This window comes from Suricata suricatta, chromosome 16, assembly GCF_006229205.1.
Source record: "Suricata suricatta isolate VVHF042 chromosome 16, meerkat_22Aug2017_6uvM2_HiC, whole genome shotgun sequence".
In the NCBI taxonomy this organism is placed as follows: Eukaryota; Metazoa; Chordata; class Mammalia; order Carnivora; family Herpestidae; genus Suricata; species Suricata suricatta.
Window position 1 is genome coordinate 51,115,258 of NC_043715.1, and position 19,868 is coordinate 51,135,125.

Sequence of the window (19,868 nt, forward strand, 5' to 3'; positions counted from 1 at the left end):
GACCCCACGCCTGAAAATGAGGTTTCGGGGAACACGTTTATTCGTCTTCAATTCAATAAATATGGCTCGTGGATAGGGGTGGGAGGGCGAGGGAGGTGCGTCTGCGCCGCAGCCGCGCCGCCGGCTCAGGGTTCCGGAGTTTCCAGCATGTCCGCCAGGGCTCTGGCGAGGAGGATGCAGGGGTTAGACAGCCGAAGTGTCCAAAGCTCACCCCAGGCGCTTAGCTAGAGATCGCTAACCTGCCCGTTTTACCGCCAGGGAAATGGAGTCCCACGGCCGTCCAGTAACTCAGGGGGGCAGTGCCTCTCTAAATAGGGCCCTTAAATTGTCCCCCTCCACACACTTACTGGTATAGGGAGGAGGAAAAGTAGTCGACGTAGCTTCCTGCGGGAGAAAAGAAAAGAGGCTTGAGGGGTATCCCACACATGAAATTAGGGGGCCACTTAGTCACCGAATCCGGAATCACGAGTAGCTCCACCCCTTTTTTCTAATTTCTTTCCTCAACTGAATTCTTTCTATTGGGGCTTCTTTCAAGGTCCTGCTCCTTCCTTCTTGGTGTGCGTATTCCCGTTCTCCGGAAGCCCCTATCCTTACCATCCTACCTGCTCTGGCCCCGCCCTTTCGCTTCTAGGCCCACCCTTCAAGCCTCCACCCCTTTCCTATTGGGCTTCAGCATCAGTCCCAAACCCTCCCTCGGTTCAGGCCCCGCCTCTCCAGAGGCGCTCGGCTCCACCCATAGACTTCCAGCCTTGGTCACGCCTCCGCGCCTAGCCCCGCCCCACAACCTCCCGGGCTCCCCTACGGGGTTTGGCTCCGCCTCCACGGAGTTTGCAACGCTGGGTTCCGCCCATGCTCACCTGGAGTGCAGACAGTTTCGCAGACCAGCGGGCAGAGGTAGCAGAACTGGCAGTGCTGGGGGCGGGGGCGGGGGCGGGGATGGGGAGAGATTGAAATTTAAGACGTGGTCAGGGGCGGAGCCAGGATAGGGGCGGGTGCTACAGGGGCCAGAGGCAGATGTTAAGGTCAGAGGCGGGATGGACTGTGGAGTTGAGGCGGCATCAGGGATAGGTGGTTGGGTCAGTTTGAGGGCAGAGTCTAGGATTTGGGACTGTGGGTGTCCAGTGGGTCCCCGGGCACCCTGGGGCTTGGTGGAACCTAAGTCCGGGAAAAGTGTCACCTGGCACTGGTCGCAGTGCTCTCCCATGTTTTCCTCGTCACAGTGACAATTCTCACATTCAGTACATCTCTGGGGACCAGAGGATTCGGGTTTAGAAAGAAACCCTAACCCCGTTTGGAAGCCACCCGCCAGTCCTCCACCCTGCCGCCTGGACAGTTCCCGAACTCCTGAAGTTCATTATCTCTCTTTCCTTACCCCCTGGCTTCCCCTATTGCAGGATGACACCGCATTCCTCTGTCACTGTGGGCTACACATTGGGGTGTTTTCTTCATCCCTACTCCCCATTCTTACAGCATGCCACTCCCCAGCCTCATTCCACGCACCCTCTACTCTGTCCCGGACCCTCCTCCCCTCTGTCCCTGTATCTGCAGGTACAGCTCAGACCCCACTCTCTCTCTCCTGGACCAATGCCCCAGCCTCCTCCCAGCTCCTGGGCTCCAGTCTATCCCCTATGTGGCCCCAGAAGCATCTTGGTCTGGCATTGCCCCTGCCCCCTCCTCTGCTCAGAGCAGTCCCAAGGCACCTTCGAGCCCAGGGACAAATTCCAGGGACAGCCTGGATTGGACCTGGGCTGGGGACTCACATTGCAGAAAGAGCAGTAGCCACACAGAGACCCCGGCTGATAGTTCCCATACTCCGGGGCACCTTGCAGACCTGTGGGGACAGGAGAGCGTGGCAGTGAAGCAGGCTGACTGTTCCTCCCTGCCCCCACCTGGCCAGATCACTTACCAGTGTCCTCACCACTTTCCTCCTCACTGGAACCACCTCCAGCCACCTCCCTCCTGGCCAGTGGGTTGGGGATGATGGTGAAGGGGAGCTCATCTTCCTCCAGCCCTTCCTCCTCCTCCTCCTCTTCCTCCTCCTGCTGGTCTTGGCTCAGTGGGGCCTGAACCTCAGCCCTCCCTTCCCTCTTCTCCTCCTCCTCTTCTTCCTCCTCCTCCTCCTCCTGACTCAGGCTGAGGCCATGACCTTCCTCCTCATCTTCTTCATCCTTCTGGTCCAGGCTGCCAAAGTGGGTGTGTTCCTCTCCCTGTTCTGAACTTTCATCATCTTCCTCATGGGAGCTGTGGCCCTCTTCCTTCTCCTCTTCCTCCTTAGAATCTCTCTCCCTCAGGTGCCTTCTATCCTTGATCCCCATGTATTCTGGGGGCTGGTGGCTAATCTCATCTTTTATGGATCCTCTGCGGCCAGTTCCTTCATCTTGGTGGGCTTGTTGCCTGTGGCTGGGAGCCTGGTGGCCAAGCCTGTCAGAGATGTCCTCATCTTCCTCCTTGGGGACTTCATGGTGGTGATAGTCTGGGACTGCTGATTTATATTCATCTGGAATGTCCTCCTCCTCAGTGCTCTTGTGGCCTTGTGGTTGGGTGCTTGCAACCTGGTGGCTGAACTTGACTGTGATCTCCTCTTCCTCCTCCTCCTCCTCTCCAAGGCTGTGAGTATGTCTGGGAGTCTGGTGCCAGTGTTCAGTGGACACATCCTCATCCTCATCTTCTTCACCTCCATGACCTCTGTGCCTGTGGGCCTGGTGTCCATACTCAGTGGACATATCCTCTTCCTCATCTTCTTCTCTGTGGCCTCGGTGTCTGTGACTGGGGCTATGATGATGGTGTTCATCTGAGACATCTTCATCCTCCTCCTTCCCATGGCTTCCGTGCCTGTGGGCCTGGTGTCCATACTCAGTGGAGACATCATCGTCATCATCATCGTCGTTGTCTTCTTCTTCTCCATGACCTCGGTGTCCATGGCTGGGGACATGATGGGGATGTTCTTCTGAGACGTCTTCATACTCTTCCTTCCTGTGGTTTTGGTGCCTGTGGGTGTGGCGTGCATATTCAGTGGAGACGACATCATCATCTTCTTCTTCTTCTTCTTCTTCTTCTTCTTCTTCTTCTTCTTCTTCTTCTCCTCCATGGCCTCGGTGTCCATGGCTGAGGACATGATGAGGATGTTCATCTGAGACGTCTTCATCCTCCTCCTTCCCATGGCTTAGGTGACTGTGGGTGTGGTGTCCGTACTCTGTGGAGACATCATCATCATCATCATCTTCTTCTTCGTCTTCTTCTTCTCCATGGCCTTGGTGTCCATGGCTGGGGACGTGATGGGGATGTTCATCGGAGGCATCCTCACCCTCTTCCTTCCTGTGGCCTCTGTGCCTGTGGGCCTGGTGTCCATACTCCGTGGAGACAACCCCTTCCTCTACCTCCTCATCATCCTCTTCTCCGTGGCCTTCATGGACATGCCTGATGATATGACGGTGATGCTCACTCGACACAATGTCATCCTCGTCCTCGTCCTCATGGCTGTGGCCTCTGTGGCTAGGGACGTGGTGCCCATGCTCAGCTGAATCATCCACATCTTCATTCCCGTGGCCTCTGTGCCCATGGGCTTGCTGAGCATGCTTTGTGAAGACCTCCTCATCGGGGACATCCTCATCTCTGACCTCGTGGTCTTGGTACCTGTGGTCTCGGGGTCTGTGCCTGTGTCCCCCGGAAATATCTTCATTCTCTTCTCCGTGGTCTCTGTGGCTCCGGAATTGATACTTGCTCTCTGTAGAAACATCCTCCTCATCTCCATGGCCTCTGTGGCTGTGGATGGGGTGCCCAAACTCGCCTGACATGTCCTCTGAGGGCCCCAGGACTCCCGCATTGTTGTTCCAGTTGCTGGGGCCCGGCCCAGCCCCTCTCAGCTGCTGGGTCATGGCAGCAGGGAGGAGCAGGCTGGCCACCGCGGCCCAGAGGAGAGAAGTGTGCAGCCATGGCCCACGTTGGCCCATGGGGACAGACAGGCAGCACTTCGCCCAGAGCTGGCTCCAGCTGCCGCTGCAGCTTCGTGGATGAGTTCTGGGGTCCTTGCCCTTTTGGGGTCCTTCTCGTTCTTTCCGTCTGTGTCTTTCCTTTGCTGTGTCTCTCTCTGTCTCTGTCTGCCTTCCTCTGGCCCTCGCTGCTGGACACCCCTCTGAGGCAGCCCCCTAACCCCCTCTCGGGCCCTCCCTCCCCATGTTCCAGCCAATAGGGTCTCTCTCCTCCCCTCTGTGTGGCTAAATTTACTTTGAGCCCTGAGTTATTCTGGGTCAGTCCCCGCCTGCCCCTCCCCTCCTGTTCAGCCTCTTCCCAGCTGGGGAAGGGGTGGGTGAAGGGGGTCTCTCCTTGGCCAGGAGTGGGGGCCAAGGACTTGACTTTGGACTGCCAACAAGTTCATGTTTGGCAGCTGCAAAGGTAATGGTGAGAATTTTAGTGGGCCAAGTTCGGGGGTGCCTGAGGCATGGGGGTCGGGACAGAAGGGATGCATCTGAGAGGAGAGACCTTTGCCATGGAAGATGGGGGGTTAGATCGGGGGAGGGGGGAGTTTCTGGCCAGAACGAGATCCTTTGCTGAGAGAATGGATGACAATATGGAGGCCCTGGACAGGGGTGGAAACAGTTGGCTCCAGCACCAGCACCTGTGACCTGCTGTCCCTGGAACTCAGGGCCAAGGGCAGGAGACCAGGCGGGGCCAGGGCTATAAATACAGCGAGGGGGTGTGGGGTTCAGGTTACCCAGCTAGGGAGCAGCTGTCCCTGTCAGAGCTGGCTGGAGACACGTGGCCCTGCCTATCTCTGTGTCATTATCTCCCGTTCCTCACCCTGCCACTACTGCCCTGGCTTTTTGGGTCCCTATCCCTTCTTATGGGTCTCCCTCTCTCATTTCTGTCACTTGGTTTCGCAGGGTCCCTGCTTCCCAACCCCAGGATTCTGTCCTGTCACACTGAGCATCTGCTCTCCACTCAACTTTGTCTCTCTGTCTCTGAGTCAGTGTACCTCCCCCAATCTCTGTTCAGCCCCTTCCTGATTCTCTGCCCCCCACCTAAGTGTTGGTGCCTTCCACCCACCCATGCATTAATTTACCCTTTCCCTATCGTTGGCATTCCCTCTAGGATCCCTGCCCATCTCTCTTTCCTTCCCTGTTTCCCCTGGCTCTGAGTCTCTGTCCCTCCTTCTCTGGATCTCTGTCCTCTCTCTCGGTCTCTGTTCCCCTGTCTCTTCTCTCCCCCCCCCCCCCCAGGTTTCTGTTCCCTCCCTTCTCTGAATTTCAGCCCCCTTCTCTCTGAGTCTCTGTCCCCCTGTGGGTCTCGGTCTGGCAGTCCCGCCCGGCCCTTTGCCCCGCCTCTCGCTCTAGGCCCCGCCTCTCGCTCTACACGAGACTGCCCGCCCCCCAGATCCTGCACCGCCCCGGGCTGAGCTGGGAAGTGGCGGATCCGGTTTGTTCTGGGCGGGTCTGGAGTCTGGGTTGGCCGGACGGAATGTAGGGTGCCGGATAGGTTGCGGCGGCGGCTGCGGCAGCATGGTGGGTCCGGAGAAGGAGCAGGTACACGGCCGGGACTCCCGGGTCTGAACGAACAGGGTGCTGGACGCTTGGCCTCCTGGTTCCCAGAGAGGAGGGCGCTGGAGACCCAGATTCTGGGGTCAGACAAAGGAGAGGCTCCGGGGGTTCTGGAGGCTGGGGGACTCCGGACTCCTTGGTACTTGGGGACAAATGCGAGGAAGGCTAGAGGAGTCAAGACTCCTGAGGCTGAGGGAGGAAGGCGCTGGGGTCCCGGACTCCTGGGTCCCCGGGTAGGGTGCCGGGTGGTGGGTGACTCCGAGTCCTATAGGGCTGATGTTCCTGTCCTCAGGGCTGGATCCCCAAGATCTTCAAGAAGAAGACGTGCACGACGTTCATCGTTGACCCCACAGATTCGGGGTGAGGAGCTCGCCTCTGGGACCGACCCCGGAGCATCCCGGAGCGTTTCCGGCGCTGACCCGGCTCACTTCCCCCTACCCCCCATTATGTCATTGCAGACACTCCCAAGGGCGTTCCCTGGTGGCGCTCCCCTCCGGGGAGGGTTTGGGTCTGTGTGGAAGCTTCCAATTTCCCCTGTCTGGTCCTAATCAGTGTTAAAGCCCCAGGGCTTGGTTCTGTTTCTTTTCTTCCTTGTGTCTCCTCTTTGTGTCTCCTTGCTTCACTTTCTTTCTCCTTTGGCAGTTTCTGTTTCATTCATTCATTCATCCAGAAGCCTTTAGTGCTCCCAAGGGAGCATAATTATCAGGAGGCCGGCCTGCCAGGGTGTAAATTTCACCTGGGATTGGTGCTGTGTGGCTTTTGGTAAATCATTTCACCTCTCTGGGCCTCATCTGTCACCTGGACGGAAAGACTGGCCGCCTCCTGCCTGGAGCGAGTATTGTGAGGATTTAAAGGAGTAAATGCTTCTGATATTTCTGGAACAGCGCCCTGCACATTGTTTGCGCTGGAAAATGCCTTCAGGCCCCACTGGAAGGTCACAGTTACTACTGTGCACAGGCCCCCCGCTTGGGCTTGGTGCTCAGGGACACTTGCATGTGTCCCGTGGGGGGTTTCCCTCCCTTGAGGAACTCCTGGCCTTCAGGGATGGTCTCTCCAGTGGATTCTGACCTTATGGTTGTTTTCAAGACAATCTCTGGGGGGTGGGAAACATCCACATTCCTAACTTCCTGTGTGCTCGTGCTGTGAACCTGTTGGCACGGTGTGGCTTGCCATTACAAATAAACAAACAGATCTACATTATTGGGGGGTTGTGAGTGCTCTAAACCTTTTTACGGATGGGGAGTGTGGCCAAGCCCATTTCAGAACCTCTGGGCTGGTGGGAAGAGGACCAGAGGGCAGGGAGTTAGGAACTCTGCAAGACTGCTGGGGAGGGGACACGGTGTCTTGTGGGGGAGGAGGGGGCCAGTGAGTGGCATTTGAGGGATGCGTTGGAGTGTGGCAGTTGAAGGCGGTATGGAGGAGAAGAGCGGGGATTCAATTCAAGGTGGCTCCTGGTGTTGGAACAGCATGTGCGGTGTGGTTAGAGAAAGGAGCGAAGTTCAAGGTGCAGGAAGGCTCTGTGACCGAGGGCGCGGCCAGACCTCTCTGGGCCTCACCTGCAGAGGGGGTGCAGCGATGGGGGGGACCTTGGCTGGGTGGGTGCTGTGTGGGAGAGGCAGGGTCGGCTCTGGGCTCTGGGTGTAGAAAGACCCTCTGGGAGTTTTGTGAAGTTGAATGGGAGTTAGGGAAGCCTTGGGAGAGGCTGGGCTGGGGTCTGGGTGGGACTCCAAGAGGTCTGAGCCAGGCCAAGCTGGGGTGACACAGGGCTGGGACAGGGACCAGAGTTTGGGGACTAATGGATTTCAAGAGTAAGAAGAGAGTGAGAAGGGGGAGGGTGGCATTGACCCTGAGGTAGGGGGGCCAGGAGGGTGAGAGGCTATACTGGTGATTCTACAACTTTTTTTTTCATGGAAGAGTATTTTTTTAGAAAGAGTGGGGGAGGGGCAGAGAGAGGGAGACAGAGAATCCCAAGCAGTCTCAGAGCCTGACGCAGGGCTCGAACCCATGAACTGTGAGTTCGTGAGCTGAGCCAAAATCAAGAGTCGCATACTTAACCAGCTGAGCCACCCAGACGTCCTGCACAGAAGAGTATTTTTAAAAACCTGTCTCTCCAAGCATCAAAACGAACATGCCACTTCAGGCACCCCAGCCTCCAGCACATCCAGGCGCTTTCCACCTTGTGTTTCTTTCCCTTACATGCCTTGCTTGGCCCCTGGGGGCAAATTTGAGACCCAAGTTGGGAAGCCATGTGGTCCGAGGGCTCTGGGAGGCACAGAGAGAGAGAAGGCCGCAGAGACAAGGTAGCCAGGAGCGTGGGGTGCCCTGCCAGAGAAAGGAAAGAGATTTTTTTTTTTTAGAATCAGAGCCTTTTATTGGTGACCAGTGCTATTTTGTGATAGTCACCTGAGACCTGAATAGGGACCATTGTATTTGGGGACATGTTGCTAATTGCCGATCTTATTGGGAACAATTTCAGCTCTGGTGACCGCACAGAGGAGGAGAGGTTGGAGGTGAGAAGTGCAGAGGGGGAGTCCGCTAGTTCCGCTCTCCAGAACCCTCTGCAATGGGGAAAATGTTCCATATCCATATCCGATATGGCACCACTGGCCACATGTGGTTCTTGAGCACTTTAAAAGAGGCCAGAGTGACCTAGGAACTCATTTTTAATTGTATTTAATTTTAATTTATTTAAGTGTAAAGAGCGACCAGCCGGTTAAGCAGTGTCAGACTGTTGATTTCGGCTCAGGGCATGACGTCATAGTTTGTGAGTTCAAACCTCTGTGTCGAGCCCTGTGCTCCTTCGGATTCTCTGTCTCCCTCTCTCTCTGCGCCCCCCCAACTTGTGTGCGCGTGTTCTCTCTCTCTCTCCCTCTCTCTCTCAAAATAAATAAATAAACTTTAAAAATTATTTTAAAAAGTAGATATAAAGAGCCACATGCAGCTGTGGTCTACTGCACTGGACAGCTGAGGTTCTGGAACATTCCATGAAGAACTTTTGCCTACAAGTGCTAGTAGGAAGTAGATGGAAGGTAATGAGGGGGTCCAGGGATGGGGTTGAAATAGGCAAAAGGATCAAGAAGGTAAACTGAGGCATGCTGGGGGCCTGGAGGTAGACTGGGAAATGAGGAAGGATGTGTCCTTCACTGTAGTTCTCTGTGCCAGGAGCTGGGCTGAGTGTATTCTGTTCATCCTGTGTGGGGATCGATGGCCAATCTTTCTTTTTTTTTAATTTTTTAATGTTTTATTTGTTTGTTTGTTTATTTATTTATTTATTTATTTGAGAGAGAGAGACAGCGAGAGCAGGGGAGGGTCAGAGACAGAGGGAGACACAGATTCTGAAGCAGGCTCCAGGCTCTGAGCTGGCTGTCACCATAGAGCCCGACGTGGGGCTCAAACCCATGAATGTGAGATCGTGACCTGAGCCGAAGTCAGACACTCAACCGACCTAGCCATCCAGTCGCCCCTGATGGCCGCTCTTCTGCGTGTGGATTGTTCCTTAAGTCGAGGCTAACTTCACTTACGTAAATGCGGGTCTCCGCTACCTGAATCCCTTCTGGAAATAGGGACTGAAGAGATTTAGATACATTTTCAAGTAGATCTATCATCTGGTAAACCCATGTCGCTTGCTCTTTAAAATGCACGTGCCAATCACTTGTGCATTTAAAGCAAAAAGCTTCATCCATGATTACCATAAATGGAAAAATCTCCATTTGCCACAAAGAGAAAGAAACAAGCGGTAAGAGACAATTAGAACAAAAAGCAAATAAAGGTATTTACCTTCTAACTGGATGGTGTTGCCAGCCCAAATTTCTGAGCCCAAGGCCGGCTTCTCTCTGTTAAAAAAAAAAGTAATGGGTCACAACCAATAAACTCCAGTGAGTTCCAAAAAAAAAAAAAAAAAAAAAAAAAGAAAGAAAGAAAAGAAAAGAAAAAAGACTGATGGGTTGGTCAGTCGGCGGAGCATGGGGCTTGAGCTCCAGGTCGTGAGTTCAAGCCCCACGCTGGGCATAGAGATCACTTAAATAAAAAAATAAACTTTAAAAAGTCGCAATGGGTTAGGCATTAATGATATTTTAGTGCCCAGCTTAACCCTCTCCTCAACAGGAATCAGGAGCACTGGAAAAGGAATGACTTTCTCACTCTGTTATTCAAGGTTATTTAAAGCTCTGTGCGGCATTTTCCCTTAGAGCCGTTTCTCCCCTGAGTCTGGTATGCAGCCCTCATTTCAGAAAACGCTATGTTATTTCACTGATGCCTCATAATCGTCCGAAGGAGGCTGTGTTACCCTTGTCTTTGATTTGAGGAGGAAATGTAGGCTCAGAGAGGTGAAGTCCAGAGCCATGCAGCTGTCCCCTCTCCGTCTCTAGTGCTCTCTGAATCCCTCTGGATTTTCCTTGTCCCGAGAAATATCATCTGTGTGGACTTTGGGGCGCCGGACAGCCCCTGATGGCCGCTGGCCCTTCTCCTTGGGGGTAGCAGTGAGGGTGGGACCCTGAACTTGAACCCCAGCGGCTTTTTTCTGGTGGGCAAGTGGCTCTGGCTGTTCTTTCACCTCAGGGGCAACATGGGCCTTGGGGCGCTTCTGCAGGAAACGTAGGCTCCCTGGGGGGACTCCCTGGGGTTCATGATCCCCCATCCCCCTGCTCCCCAGAGGAAACTTGTGCCAGTGTGGGCGTCCCCGGAGTGTCCATCTGTCAGTGGCTGTGGAGGATGCATTTGGGGCAGCCGTGGTGACTGAGTGGGACAGTGACTTGCACACCACAGAGAAGCCGACCGATGCCTACGGGGACCTGGATTTCCTGGGCTCCGGCCGCAAGGCCAGCAATGTGAGGCTTGCATAGCTGTGCGGGCTGGGGGGCTGGGAGCAGAGGCTGCATGCCTTGGGGGTTGTCAGCTGGAGCCTGGGGGTGCCGCGGCTGAGCGCTGTGTCTCCCCATTTGCCCATCCCTGTCTTCGCCTTTCCCTGGATCTCTCTCCACCCGTCTGTCTTTCCAAGTCATCCCCCCTCTCTTTGGGTCTCTGTCCCTTCTCCTTGGGTTTTTGTCCCCCGGCCCTTCTCTCTCTGGATCTCTGTTCTCTGGGTCTCCATCCCTTTCTCTGTTTCTGTGCCATTCTCTCTGGGTCATTCTCTCTGGGTCGCTGTCCGCTCCTGTCTCCATCCCTTTCCCAGTGTCCCCTCCTCCTGTGTGTCCACAGTTCCTCCGACTCTCTGACCGAACGGATCCAGCTACAGTTTACAATCTGGTCACGCGCACATGGGGCTTCCGGGCCCCGAACCTGGTGGTGTCAGTGCTGGGGGGCTCAGGGGGCCCCATCCTCCAGACCTGGCTGCAGGACCTGCTGCGACGCGGACTGGTGCGGGCTGCCCAGAGCACAGGTGACTGATGTTGGGTGGCTGCTGCCCGCCCCCCCCATCTCTGGGATGCGATCTCTCCTCCAGCTCGGCATGGGGTTTTGTCTCCCGCTCTCTGTCTCTCCACACCTGTGTCTCTGGACCTCACCATCACTCTCTGTGTGTCCCTGTAGGGGCCTGGATTGTCACCGGGGGTCTGCACAGGGGGATCGGCCGGCATGTTGGTGTGGCTGTCCGAGACCACCAGACAGCCAGCACCGGGGGCACCAAGGTGGTGGCCATGGGCGTGGCCCCCTGGGGCGTGGTTCGGAATCGAGAGTTCCTCACCAACCCCAAGGTGGGACCCAGAGTCTTGGAAAAGGAGGGGGCCGGAAATCCTGGGTGGAGGAGGAAGGGGCTGGTGGCGGTCCGCCTGGTGCTGATGGGGAACCACCTTGGTCTGGCCGCTTGCCCCCCAGGGATCTTTCCCTGCCAAGTACCCCTGGCGCGGCGAGCCCGAAGATGGGGTCCAGTTTCCGCTCGATTACAACTACTCAGCCTTCTTCCTGGTGGATGACGGCACCCATGGCCGCCTGGGCGGGGAGAACCGCTTCCGCCTGCGCTTCGAGTCCTATGTCGCCCAGCAGAAGACGGGCGTGGGAGGTGAGAGGCAGTCTCCATCTAGGACCGCGGCTCGAGGCTCCCGATCCCAGGGGTCCAGTCTGGTTGAGGTTTGGGGATTGAGGGACCGAGGAGTTACCTCTGGTCAAGCATCTTGTCCCATTATTTGCTCTGCTTTAAATTTTTATTTAAAAAAGTTTTTTTAATGTTTTATTTATTTTTGAGAGAGAGAGAGAAACAGCATGAGCAGGGGAGGGTCAGAGAGAGCGGAAGACACAGAATCTGAAGACAGGCTCCAGGCTCTGAGCTGTCAGCACAGAGCCTGACGCGGGGCTTGAACCCAGGAACCATGAGATCATGACCTGAGCTGAAGCCGGATGCTCAACCAACTGAGCCACCCAGGTGCCCCTTAGATTTTTTTTTTTTTAAGGTTTATTCATTGTTGAAAGACAGAATGTGAGCAGGGGAGGGACAGAGAGAGGGAGACACAGAATCTGAGCTGATAGCTCAGAGTCTGACACAGGGCTTGAACTCATGAACCCATGAACTGCGAGATCATGACCTGAGCCAATGTTGGACACTTAACCAGGTGAGCCCCCCAGGCATCCCTAAAGTGTTATTTTTGGGGCCCCTGAGTGACTCAGTCGGTTGAGCACCCGACTTCAGCTCAGGTCACAATCTCATGGTTTCTGAGTTCAAGCCCTGCATTGGGCTTTGTGCTGACAGCTCGGAGCCTGGAACCTGTTTCAGATTTGGTGTCTCCCTCTCTCTGCCCCTCCCCTGCTTGCATTCTGTCTCTCTCTCTCTCAAAAATAAATAGACATTAACAAAATTTAAAAATTATTTTAAGTTATCTCTATACCCAACGTAGGGGTCAAACTCACAACCCTGAGATCAAGAGTCTCGTGCTCTACTGACTGAGCCAGCCAGGTGCCCCTAGATAGGCCTTTCTATTCCTTATTTCCTTCATCTTTTGTTTGAACTTCATTTTTTCTTGGCTCCTAGGCCGTTAGCCATTTATAGGAGTGACTCATACCATAAATACCTGCCTCATTCAGGAGTCCAGGAGTCCAGGTCCCCAGCCCATCCTCCCCCAGCAAGTCCCTCCCAATGCACTCAAGGATATGACAATTCCCGCGAGCCTCAGGACACAGGATTACCCAGAAGCCAAGTTTGCCCTGGGGACTGCTGGGAAACGTGGTTCTTTCCCACCCCTGGCAAAGGCTGATGGGACTTGACCAAGCCCACCGCTCTCTTCTCTCCTCAGGGACTGGAATTGACATCCCTGTCCTCCTCCTCCTGATCGATGGTGATGAGAAGATGCTACAGGTAGAGGGGCCCATGGGGCACCTGGGTGGCTCTGTCCGTTGAGCGTCCAACTCTTGATTTTGGCTCAGGTCATGATCTCGTGGGTCGTGAGATCGAGGCTGGCATCGGGCTCCATGCGGGACATGGAGCCTCCCTGAGACTCTCCCTCTTTGTCTCTCTTTGTCCCTACCCCTCTTGTGCTATAAATCAATCAGTCAATCAATCAATCAAACAGGTCTAGGGGTCCAGACGCCTGGGTCTAAGCCTGGAGGTGGCCTGGGGCCCGACTCCTGGACCTGACTGCCCCCTGTATCCTGTAGCGGATAGAGAACGCCACCCAGGCTCAGCTCCCCTGCCTCCTGGTGGCTGGGTCCGGGGGAGCTGCGGACTGCCTGGCGGAGATCCTGGAAGACACTCTGGCTCCAGGGAGAGGGGGGAGCAGCCAAGGTGAAGTCCGAGATCGGATTAGGCGTTTCTTCCCCAAAGGGAACCCTGAGGTCCTGCAGGCTCAGGTATGATACTTGGGGGGCCCAACTCTGGATGCTGAAATGGGAGGGAGCTGGGGCTCTGGGCTCCTGGGTCTTGAGCAGTGAGGACGCTGAGGACTTGGAGCCCTGGATTTCAGGGAAGAGGAGAGTGGAGGCCCAGCCTCGTGGATTTGAGGGAGGAGAGGCCTGGGGGCCCAGACTCCCAGGTTCTGGGAGTAAAGGGTGCTGGGCACCTAGACTATGAGGTCCTGGAGGGGAATGGTCTCCTGTGACTCTGTGGACAGGGCCCAGGTGAAGTTGGGCTGGGAGTGCGGAAGGTGGTCTTCTGCAGGTGGAGAGGATCATGACCCGGAAGGAGCTGCTGACAGTCTATTCATCTGAGGATGGCCCTGAGGAATTTGAGACCATTGTTTTGAGGGCCCTTGTCAAAGGTAAGCCTCGGACCCCCAGATTCCTCCCCTCTCTCAGCTTAGCTTTGGGCACCTTTCCTGCCCAGGGTACTTTACCCGTCCTCTCTGATCTAAGTTGGGCTCTTTTTATCTCTTTCTTTCATCATTCCCCTTGGCCATGTTTCTTGGGGCTCTGCAGGGTGCCGTTGGGACAGTTTTCCCAGGATACTTTCATTATATGCCAACATTGCTTTCTTTCTGTTGGATCCATGCATGCCTGCATCCATCCATCTGTACACTGATCTTTCCATCTCCCCATTATTGCATTCATCCTTCATTCTTCCATCCAGTCACCCATCCGTCTACCTGTCCACTCACGTATCTATTGACCATTCCATCCACTCATTATTCTTGTATCCATCCATCTATCCATCCATCCATCCATCCATCCATCCATCCACCCACCCATCCATCCATCCACCCACCCATCCATCCATCCATCCTTCCTTCCTTCCATCCATCCTTCCATCCATTCTTCCATCCATCCATCATCCATCCATCCATCTATCCATCCTTCCATCCATTCGTCCATCCATCCATTCTTCCATCCATCCATCCACCCATCCTTCCATCCATCCATCCATCCATCCATCCAACCATCCATCTATTCTTCCTTCCGTCCATCCATCCAACCATCCATCTATTCTTCCTTCCGTCCATCCATCCAACCATCCATCCATCCATCCATTCTTCCATCCATCCATCCATCCATCTATCCATCCTTCCATCCATCCATCCGTCCATCTATCCATCCATCCATCCATCCATCCTTCCATCCAACCATCCATCATCCATCTATCCATCCATCCATCCTTCCATCCAACCATCCATCTATTCTTCCTTCCATCCATCCATCCATCCATCCATCCAATCTTCCATCTATTCAACCACTCTTTCTTTCTTCCTTTCCTACATGGCTCTAATCTGTTTTAAGCACTGAGGTGTAGGGGAGTCAGAGATGAACCAGAAAACCATTTCCCGCTGAGGAGTTCGCAGGATTTCACTCTAAGAATGAATGACAAAAACCAAGGTTGGGACCATAATGGCTGCCTGGTAGAGGTTGGGGCTGGGGGTCATTTATTCACTCAACAAACATCAACTTAGGTTCCAGAGATTAAAGAGATCTATTTCCTGCTCGTAAGGACACCAGATCCTACAAGGGTTGTTCGGACACAACCTTAAGTAAAATTTAAGATCAAAGCATAGGGGAGGAACCACTGTCAGTAAAGAGACAAGGAGGAGGTGACATTTCAGAGGGCCTTGAAGAGCTAGTAGAATCTGGACCTAGTAAGATGGGGAGCTGGGATCAATAAATGGTAAGGAGTCCTGAGTGGCTCAGTCGGTTGAGCATCTGACTTCTGCTCAGGTCATGATCTCGCGGTTTGTGAATTCGAGCCCCGCATCGGGCTCTCTGCTGTCTGCCCAGAGCCCACTAAGGATCCTCTATTCCCCTCTCTCTGCCCCTCCCCAGCTTGCGCTCTCTCAAAAATAAACATGAAAAAAAGTGGTAACGAGGATTCCTAGAACTCAGCGTGGATGAAGGTGGGGAGGGTCATTTTTGGTGTCAGAAATTTTACAGGGGAAACACTCACATAGATAAAAACTCCTGAGAGGCATAGTGTTAATTTATAATTCGTTCTCTGCCCAGATCCTCACTCCAGTTGTATCCATCGTGTTCTGTGGTGTAGCAGAAAGAGCAGTTATTATTTTTTTTTAATTTTTTATTTATTTTTGCGAGAGAGAGAGGAGCAGAGAGAGAGGGAGTCAGAGAATCCCAACCAAGCTCTGCACCGTCAGGGCTGGTCTTGATAGTGGGCTCAACGTCACAAACCCTGAGATCAGGACCTGAGCTGAAATCAAGAATTAGATGCTTAACCGACAAGAGCAGTTACTTTTGACTTTGGCGGCAGATAAAGCTAAACTGGAACACCAGTTTGGCCCCTGCCTTTCTGTGTGACCTTGAGAAAGAGACTTCCCTCCTCTGAGCCTCAGTTTCTCTCTCTGAAAAATGGAGATATTACCTAGCAGGACTGTCATGAGCCTCAGGGACCCCTCATGAACAGTGCCTGGTCCCCGCGGGCGGGTCGACAAATGAGCTCTTTTGCTTTAAAAAACTGTTTTTTATGTTTATTTATTTTTGAGAGAGAGACAGCGCACAGGGGAGGGACAGTGAGAGAGGGGGACACAGAATCCGAAGCAGGCTCCAGGTTCTGATCTGTCAGCACGGAGCCCGACCGCAGGGCTCCAACTCAAGACCTGTGAGATCGTGACCCGTGCCAAAGTCAGATGCTTAACCGACTGAGCCACCCAGGCGCCCCTACACGAGAGCCCTTCTTAATATAATTCCATTTCTCGTGGGGACACATTCTTAAATGGAGAATGGCAATCAGCGAGCAAATCTGATTGCCTTCACAGAAGTTAACTCCCAGGGCGGCTCTGTAAGAGGTGGTTTTCGAGGATAGTGTGCACAGCGTGTTGGCTGCAGAAGTGCAAGCGCTCACCCTCTGCTGGGGAAACTGGAGCCGGCTGGGCGCGCTGGGCGCGCGGTGACAGCAGATGGATGGGGTTTCAGCAGGGGTGGAAGGAAGAGGGGGCGGGGACGCACGTTCCTTAAAGAGTGTGGGCTGAGCCTGGGCTGAGCAGCTAGTATGCCTTTTGCCCATGATCCTCCATTCCCGCCTGCAGGGGGCGGGGTGGGGCTTGGGGATGCGAAGGGAAGGGAGGGGCAGGCGCAGCGAATCCGGGGTCCGGGGCTCTGCCTCATTGACTGGGTGGACAAAGAGGGGCCCTCCCTGAGATGCAGAACCCAGGGAAGGCTTGTTCTGGGGAAAGATGCTGAGCTCCATAGGCGGACCTGATGAGCCTGGAGGGCTGTGGGTGGGGGGAAGTCCGGTGAGAAATGGGGAGACGTGATTAGGCAGAATATCAAGCGAGATATTAAACATTTTTCCCCCTTCTCTGAAAACTGAGGAAAATAGGGGAGATTTATTTATTTTTAACTAAAAAAATTTTAAGGGTAGTTACTTATTTTGAGAGAGAGAGAGAGCGATCGAGCAGGGAAGGAGCAGAGAGGGGAGGAGAGAGGATCCCAGGCAGGCTTTGAGCCATCAGCGCAAAGCCGATGCAGGGCTCAAACATGCAACCTATAAGATCATGACCTGAGCTGAAATCAAGAGTCAGGGCTTAATGGACTGAACCACCCAGGTGGCCCAGGGGAGATTTGTAGACTCTTGGAAAATCCCACTATGAATTTGCTCCTGGGTTTTGAAAAGAAATGTAAAGTTGGGTGGTCCTAGGCATGTTACTGCCTCTCTGCATCTGTCTCCTTAACCTTTAGCCTTAATGGTGATGCTGGTCTGGTTGCAGATTCCTCTCCGTTTGCAATGTCTTCTCACAGTTATTAATGATCACAATGCGAGAAAGTGGGTTCCATTATTAAAAATAATTTTTAATGTTTATTTATTTTTGAGAGAGAGAGAGAGAGCATGCGCACATGGGGGGGGGGGCAGAGAGAGAGGGAGACACAGAATCCAAAGCAGGCTTCAGGCTCCTAGCTGTCAGCACAGAGCCCCACACGGGGCTTAAACTCACAAACCGTGAGACCATAACCTGAGCCGAAGTCAGACTCTTGACTCAGAAGGGGCAGAGAGAGAGGGGGACAGAGGATCCGAAGCCGACTCTGTGCTGACAGCAGTGAGCCAGAGGCAGGGCCGGAACTCACAAACCATGAGATCATGACCTGAGCCAAGTCAGAGGCTTAACCGACTGAACCACCCAGGCATCCTTAAAGCGGGAACCATTATTATTCCCATTTTATAGATGAGGAAACTGAGGCTCCCAAGGTGCAGTGGCTTTCCTCAAGAGACACTCAATTGGTATCTGGGATTTGATCCCAGATCTGCCTTCCTCACAGCCCACTGCTCATCGGCCCTCCACTAGATTACCTCCTTCCGCCATACTAATTTTTGGAACAACCAAAATGTGATGAAAGCCCCTCCATCTTGGAAATCGGTGTGGAGCAAGTAGAGAGAGAAGGAAAACCTAACTCCATAGCACAGGGCTCTGAGTGAGGCCCAGCAGTGTCTAGACTCGCTTGACTTCTTGGAACCGGGTGCTTACTTTTCAGGCTCTCGTTGACTGCCACCTGTGTGGAACCATAAATGGTTGGATCAAAGTTTTGCTCGTCCGCATTTTGTTTTGTTTTGTTTTTTTCCCAATGGTCTCCAGGGGCTTCCGGAGCCCCTTCTGTGTTTGGAGGTGTTTTTTTTTTTTTTCCAATCTCATTTTCTGCTACTCATTTTTCTTCCCTTTCTTCACACAAATACCCTTAAGTTTCAGGAAATCAGAGTGACTCACTTTTGCCATCACATCCTGTGTTTTCCTGCACCCAGACCTTTGCTTGGGCTGCTCCCGAGTTTCTTTCCTCACACCTCCAAAGCCTGCCTGTCTTTCAAAAGCCCTACCTCCGTGCCCATCCTCTAGGAGGACCCCTTGGATCACCCCACACCTCCGTGAGTGTAGCCTCCACTCACCCGTCCCTTTGAGGGTAGTTTTGGGGTTCCTGGATGCATTTCTCTGGAATGATCTTCAGGGCAGAGGCTGTATCCAGTTTCTTTCTTTATCCCTCCCAGCCCACTGCCTGGTCCATACTCTACTTCAGTGAATGTTAAATGGATACGTGATTACCTTTCCTTCTTCTTGAGGACTCTAGACCACTGGTCTTGCCCATGACCTCATGCTTGCAACAGCCTGAGTTCTTAAAGACCCCAGACTCTACCCAACAACACCCCCTTTAGAAGGGGTTTAAATGTATCCCCCACGGAAGCAAAACCTTCATCTGAAGTTCCTACATCCCCCCATTTCTTGCTACCTCCCCCCCCCCCACTCTTGCAGCCTGTGGGAGCTCTGAAGCTTCAGCTTACCTGGACGAATTGCGTTTGGCCGTGGCTTGGAACCGCGTGGACATTGCCCAGAGTGAACTCTTCCGGGGGGACATTGAATGGCGGGTGAGCGGGCGGGGTGGGGGTGGGGCAGCTGTGGATCCTGACAAGGGGGATGCACTCTCCCCCCCCTTCCCTGACTTCTTCCACATCGGCCTCGCCCTTGCCTTGTGGCCTGGCCAGCCTTCCCTTAATTGTCCATCGGTTCCCATCTTGTTTCCACTATCCCCATCCATCCACCCAACCATCCATCCGTGGTGCACCCTTGGCACTGTATCGCATCTCTTGTCCTTAACGCCTGCCCCCAGCTGGCCTTCTGTCTCTGTGCTCCTCTCTTACCCCATCACTCCTACCCCCGCTAGTCCTTCCACCTGGAAGCCTCCCTCATGGACGCCCTCCTGAACGATCGGCCCGAGTTCGTGCGTTTGCTCATCTCCCACGGCCTTAGCGTGGGCCACTTCCTGACCCCGACGCGCCTAACCCAGCTTTACAACGCAGCGCCCCCAAACTCGCTCATCCGCAGCCTTTTGGACCAGGCGTCCCACGGCGCAGGCACCAAAACCCCGGGCCTTAAACCCTCTGCGGAGCCCCGGCCCCCTGACGTGGGGCAGGTGCTGCGGCTGCTGCTGGGGGAGACGTGCGCGCCGAGGTACAGCGCCGAGGGCGTCGTGGATCCCCACCAGGGCCAAGGCGGCCAGGAGAGCGTAAGGACCCAGCGAGGCTGCGCGGGGGAGGAGCCCAAGGGCCTGGGGGCGGGGCCGGGGAGGGAATGTGCGCCGGGACAAGGGCGGGGCCAGGGAGGGCCAGTCCTCACCACGCCTCCCTCGCCTGCAGAAGTGCCTGCTTAAGGACAAGGCCCCCTCTGAACTCACGCTGGACACTTGCCTCGGGCAGGCCCCCTGGAGTGACCTGCTCCTCTGGGCACTGCTACTGAACAGGGCTCAGATGGCCCTGTACTTCTGGGAGATGGTGAGTGCTGACTTGATCTCTGATTTACTCTCCTCTGCATCCCTGTTCTTTATTTCTACTGGACCCCAGTGACTTACACCTGACGTCACCCCGACCCCCAACCCAGTTCTCCGTTCGTGGTATATGACTCCCTCTGCTGGTTCTCCACCCGCCCCCCGTCCCCAATATCACGCATTTCTCGTAACTTGTTCCCGTTCGCGATATTTATTGGGCATTTTTCATACATG

The 19,868-nt window shown here is 54.3% G+C and overlaps 2 protein-coding genes across 2 annotated transcripts in view; one reads left to right on the forward strand and one right to left on the reverse strand.

Moving 5' to 3' along the window:
* Window positions 1-17: 17 nt before the first annotated feature.
* HRC (histidine rich calcium binding protein) lies at window positions 18-4,131 on the reverse strand. Its single transcript, XM_029925021.1, has 6 exons — window positions 1,907-4,131; window positions 1,761-1,831; window positions 1,178-1,246; window positions 858-912; window positions 348-384; window positions 18-162 (listed from the first exon to the last, which is right to left on the reverse strand). The coding sequence occupies exons 1-6, from the start codon at window positions 3,948-3,950 to the stop codon at window positions 126-128; spliced, it is 2,313 nt and encodes a 770-aa protein (XP_029780881.1). The 5' UTR covers window positions 3,951-4,131; the 3' UTR covers window positions 18-125.
* Window positions 4,132-5,338: 1,207 nt separating this feature from the next.
* The window catches only part of TRPM4 (transient receptor potential cation channel subfamily M member 4), a 32,846-nt gene continuing 18,316 nt past the window's right edge, over window positions 5,339-19,868 (forward strand). The window contains exons 1-12 of the mRNA XM_029925657.1: window positions 5,339-5,519; window positions 5,827-5,894; window positions 10,186-10,360; window positions 10,731-10,911; window positions 11,061-11,224; window positions 11,346-11,529; window positions 12,755-12,816; window positions 13,116-13,307; window positions 13,615-13,714; window positions 18,626-18,738; window positions 19,035-19,376; window positions 19,507-19,641. Of these exons, the coding sequence (XP_029781517.1) occupies window positions 5,496-5,519; window positions 5,827-5,894; window positions 10,186-10,360; window positions 10,731-10,911; window positions 11,061-11,224; window positions 11,346-11,529; window positions 12,755-12,816; window positions 13,116-13,307; window positions 13,615-13,714; window positions 18,626-18,738; window positions 19,035-19,376; window positions 19,507-19,641 (1,740 nt within the window). The 5' untranslated portion in view covers window positions 5,339-5,495. The remainder of the gene's footprint in view (window positions 5,520-5,826; window positions 5,895-10,185; window positions 10,361-10,730; window positions 10,912-11,060; window positions 11,225-11,345; window positions 11,530-12,754; window positions 12,817-13,115; window positions 13,308-13,614; window positions 13,715-18,625; window positions 18,739-19,034; window positions 19,377-19,506; window positions 19,642-19,868) is intronic.

Bases quoted from the DNA above. Each gene is read 5' to 3' on its own strand.
- HRC (XM_029925021.1), bottom strand. From the start codon at position 3,950: ATGGGCCAACGTGGGCCATGGCTGCACACTTCTCTCCTCTGGGCCGCG. The intron at 913-1,177 runs GTGACACTTTTC...CCCCGCCCCCAG, and splicing joins AGCACTGCGACCAGTGCCAG to CACTGCCAGTTCTGCTACCT. The intron at 163-347 runs GTAAGTGTGTGG...CCTCCTCGCCAG, and splicing joins TTTTCCTCCTCCCTATACCA to AGCCCTGGCGGACATGCTGG.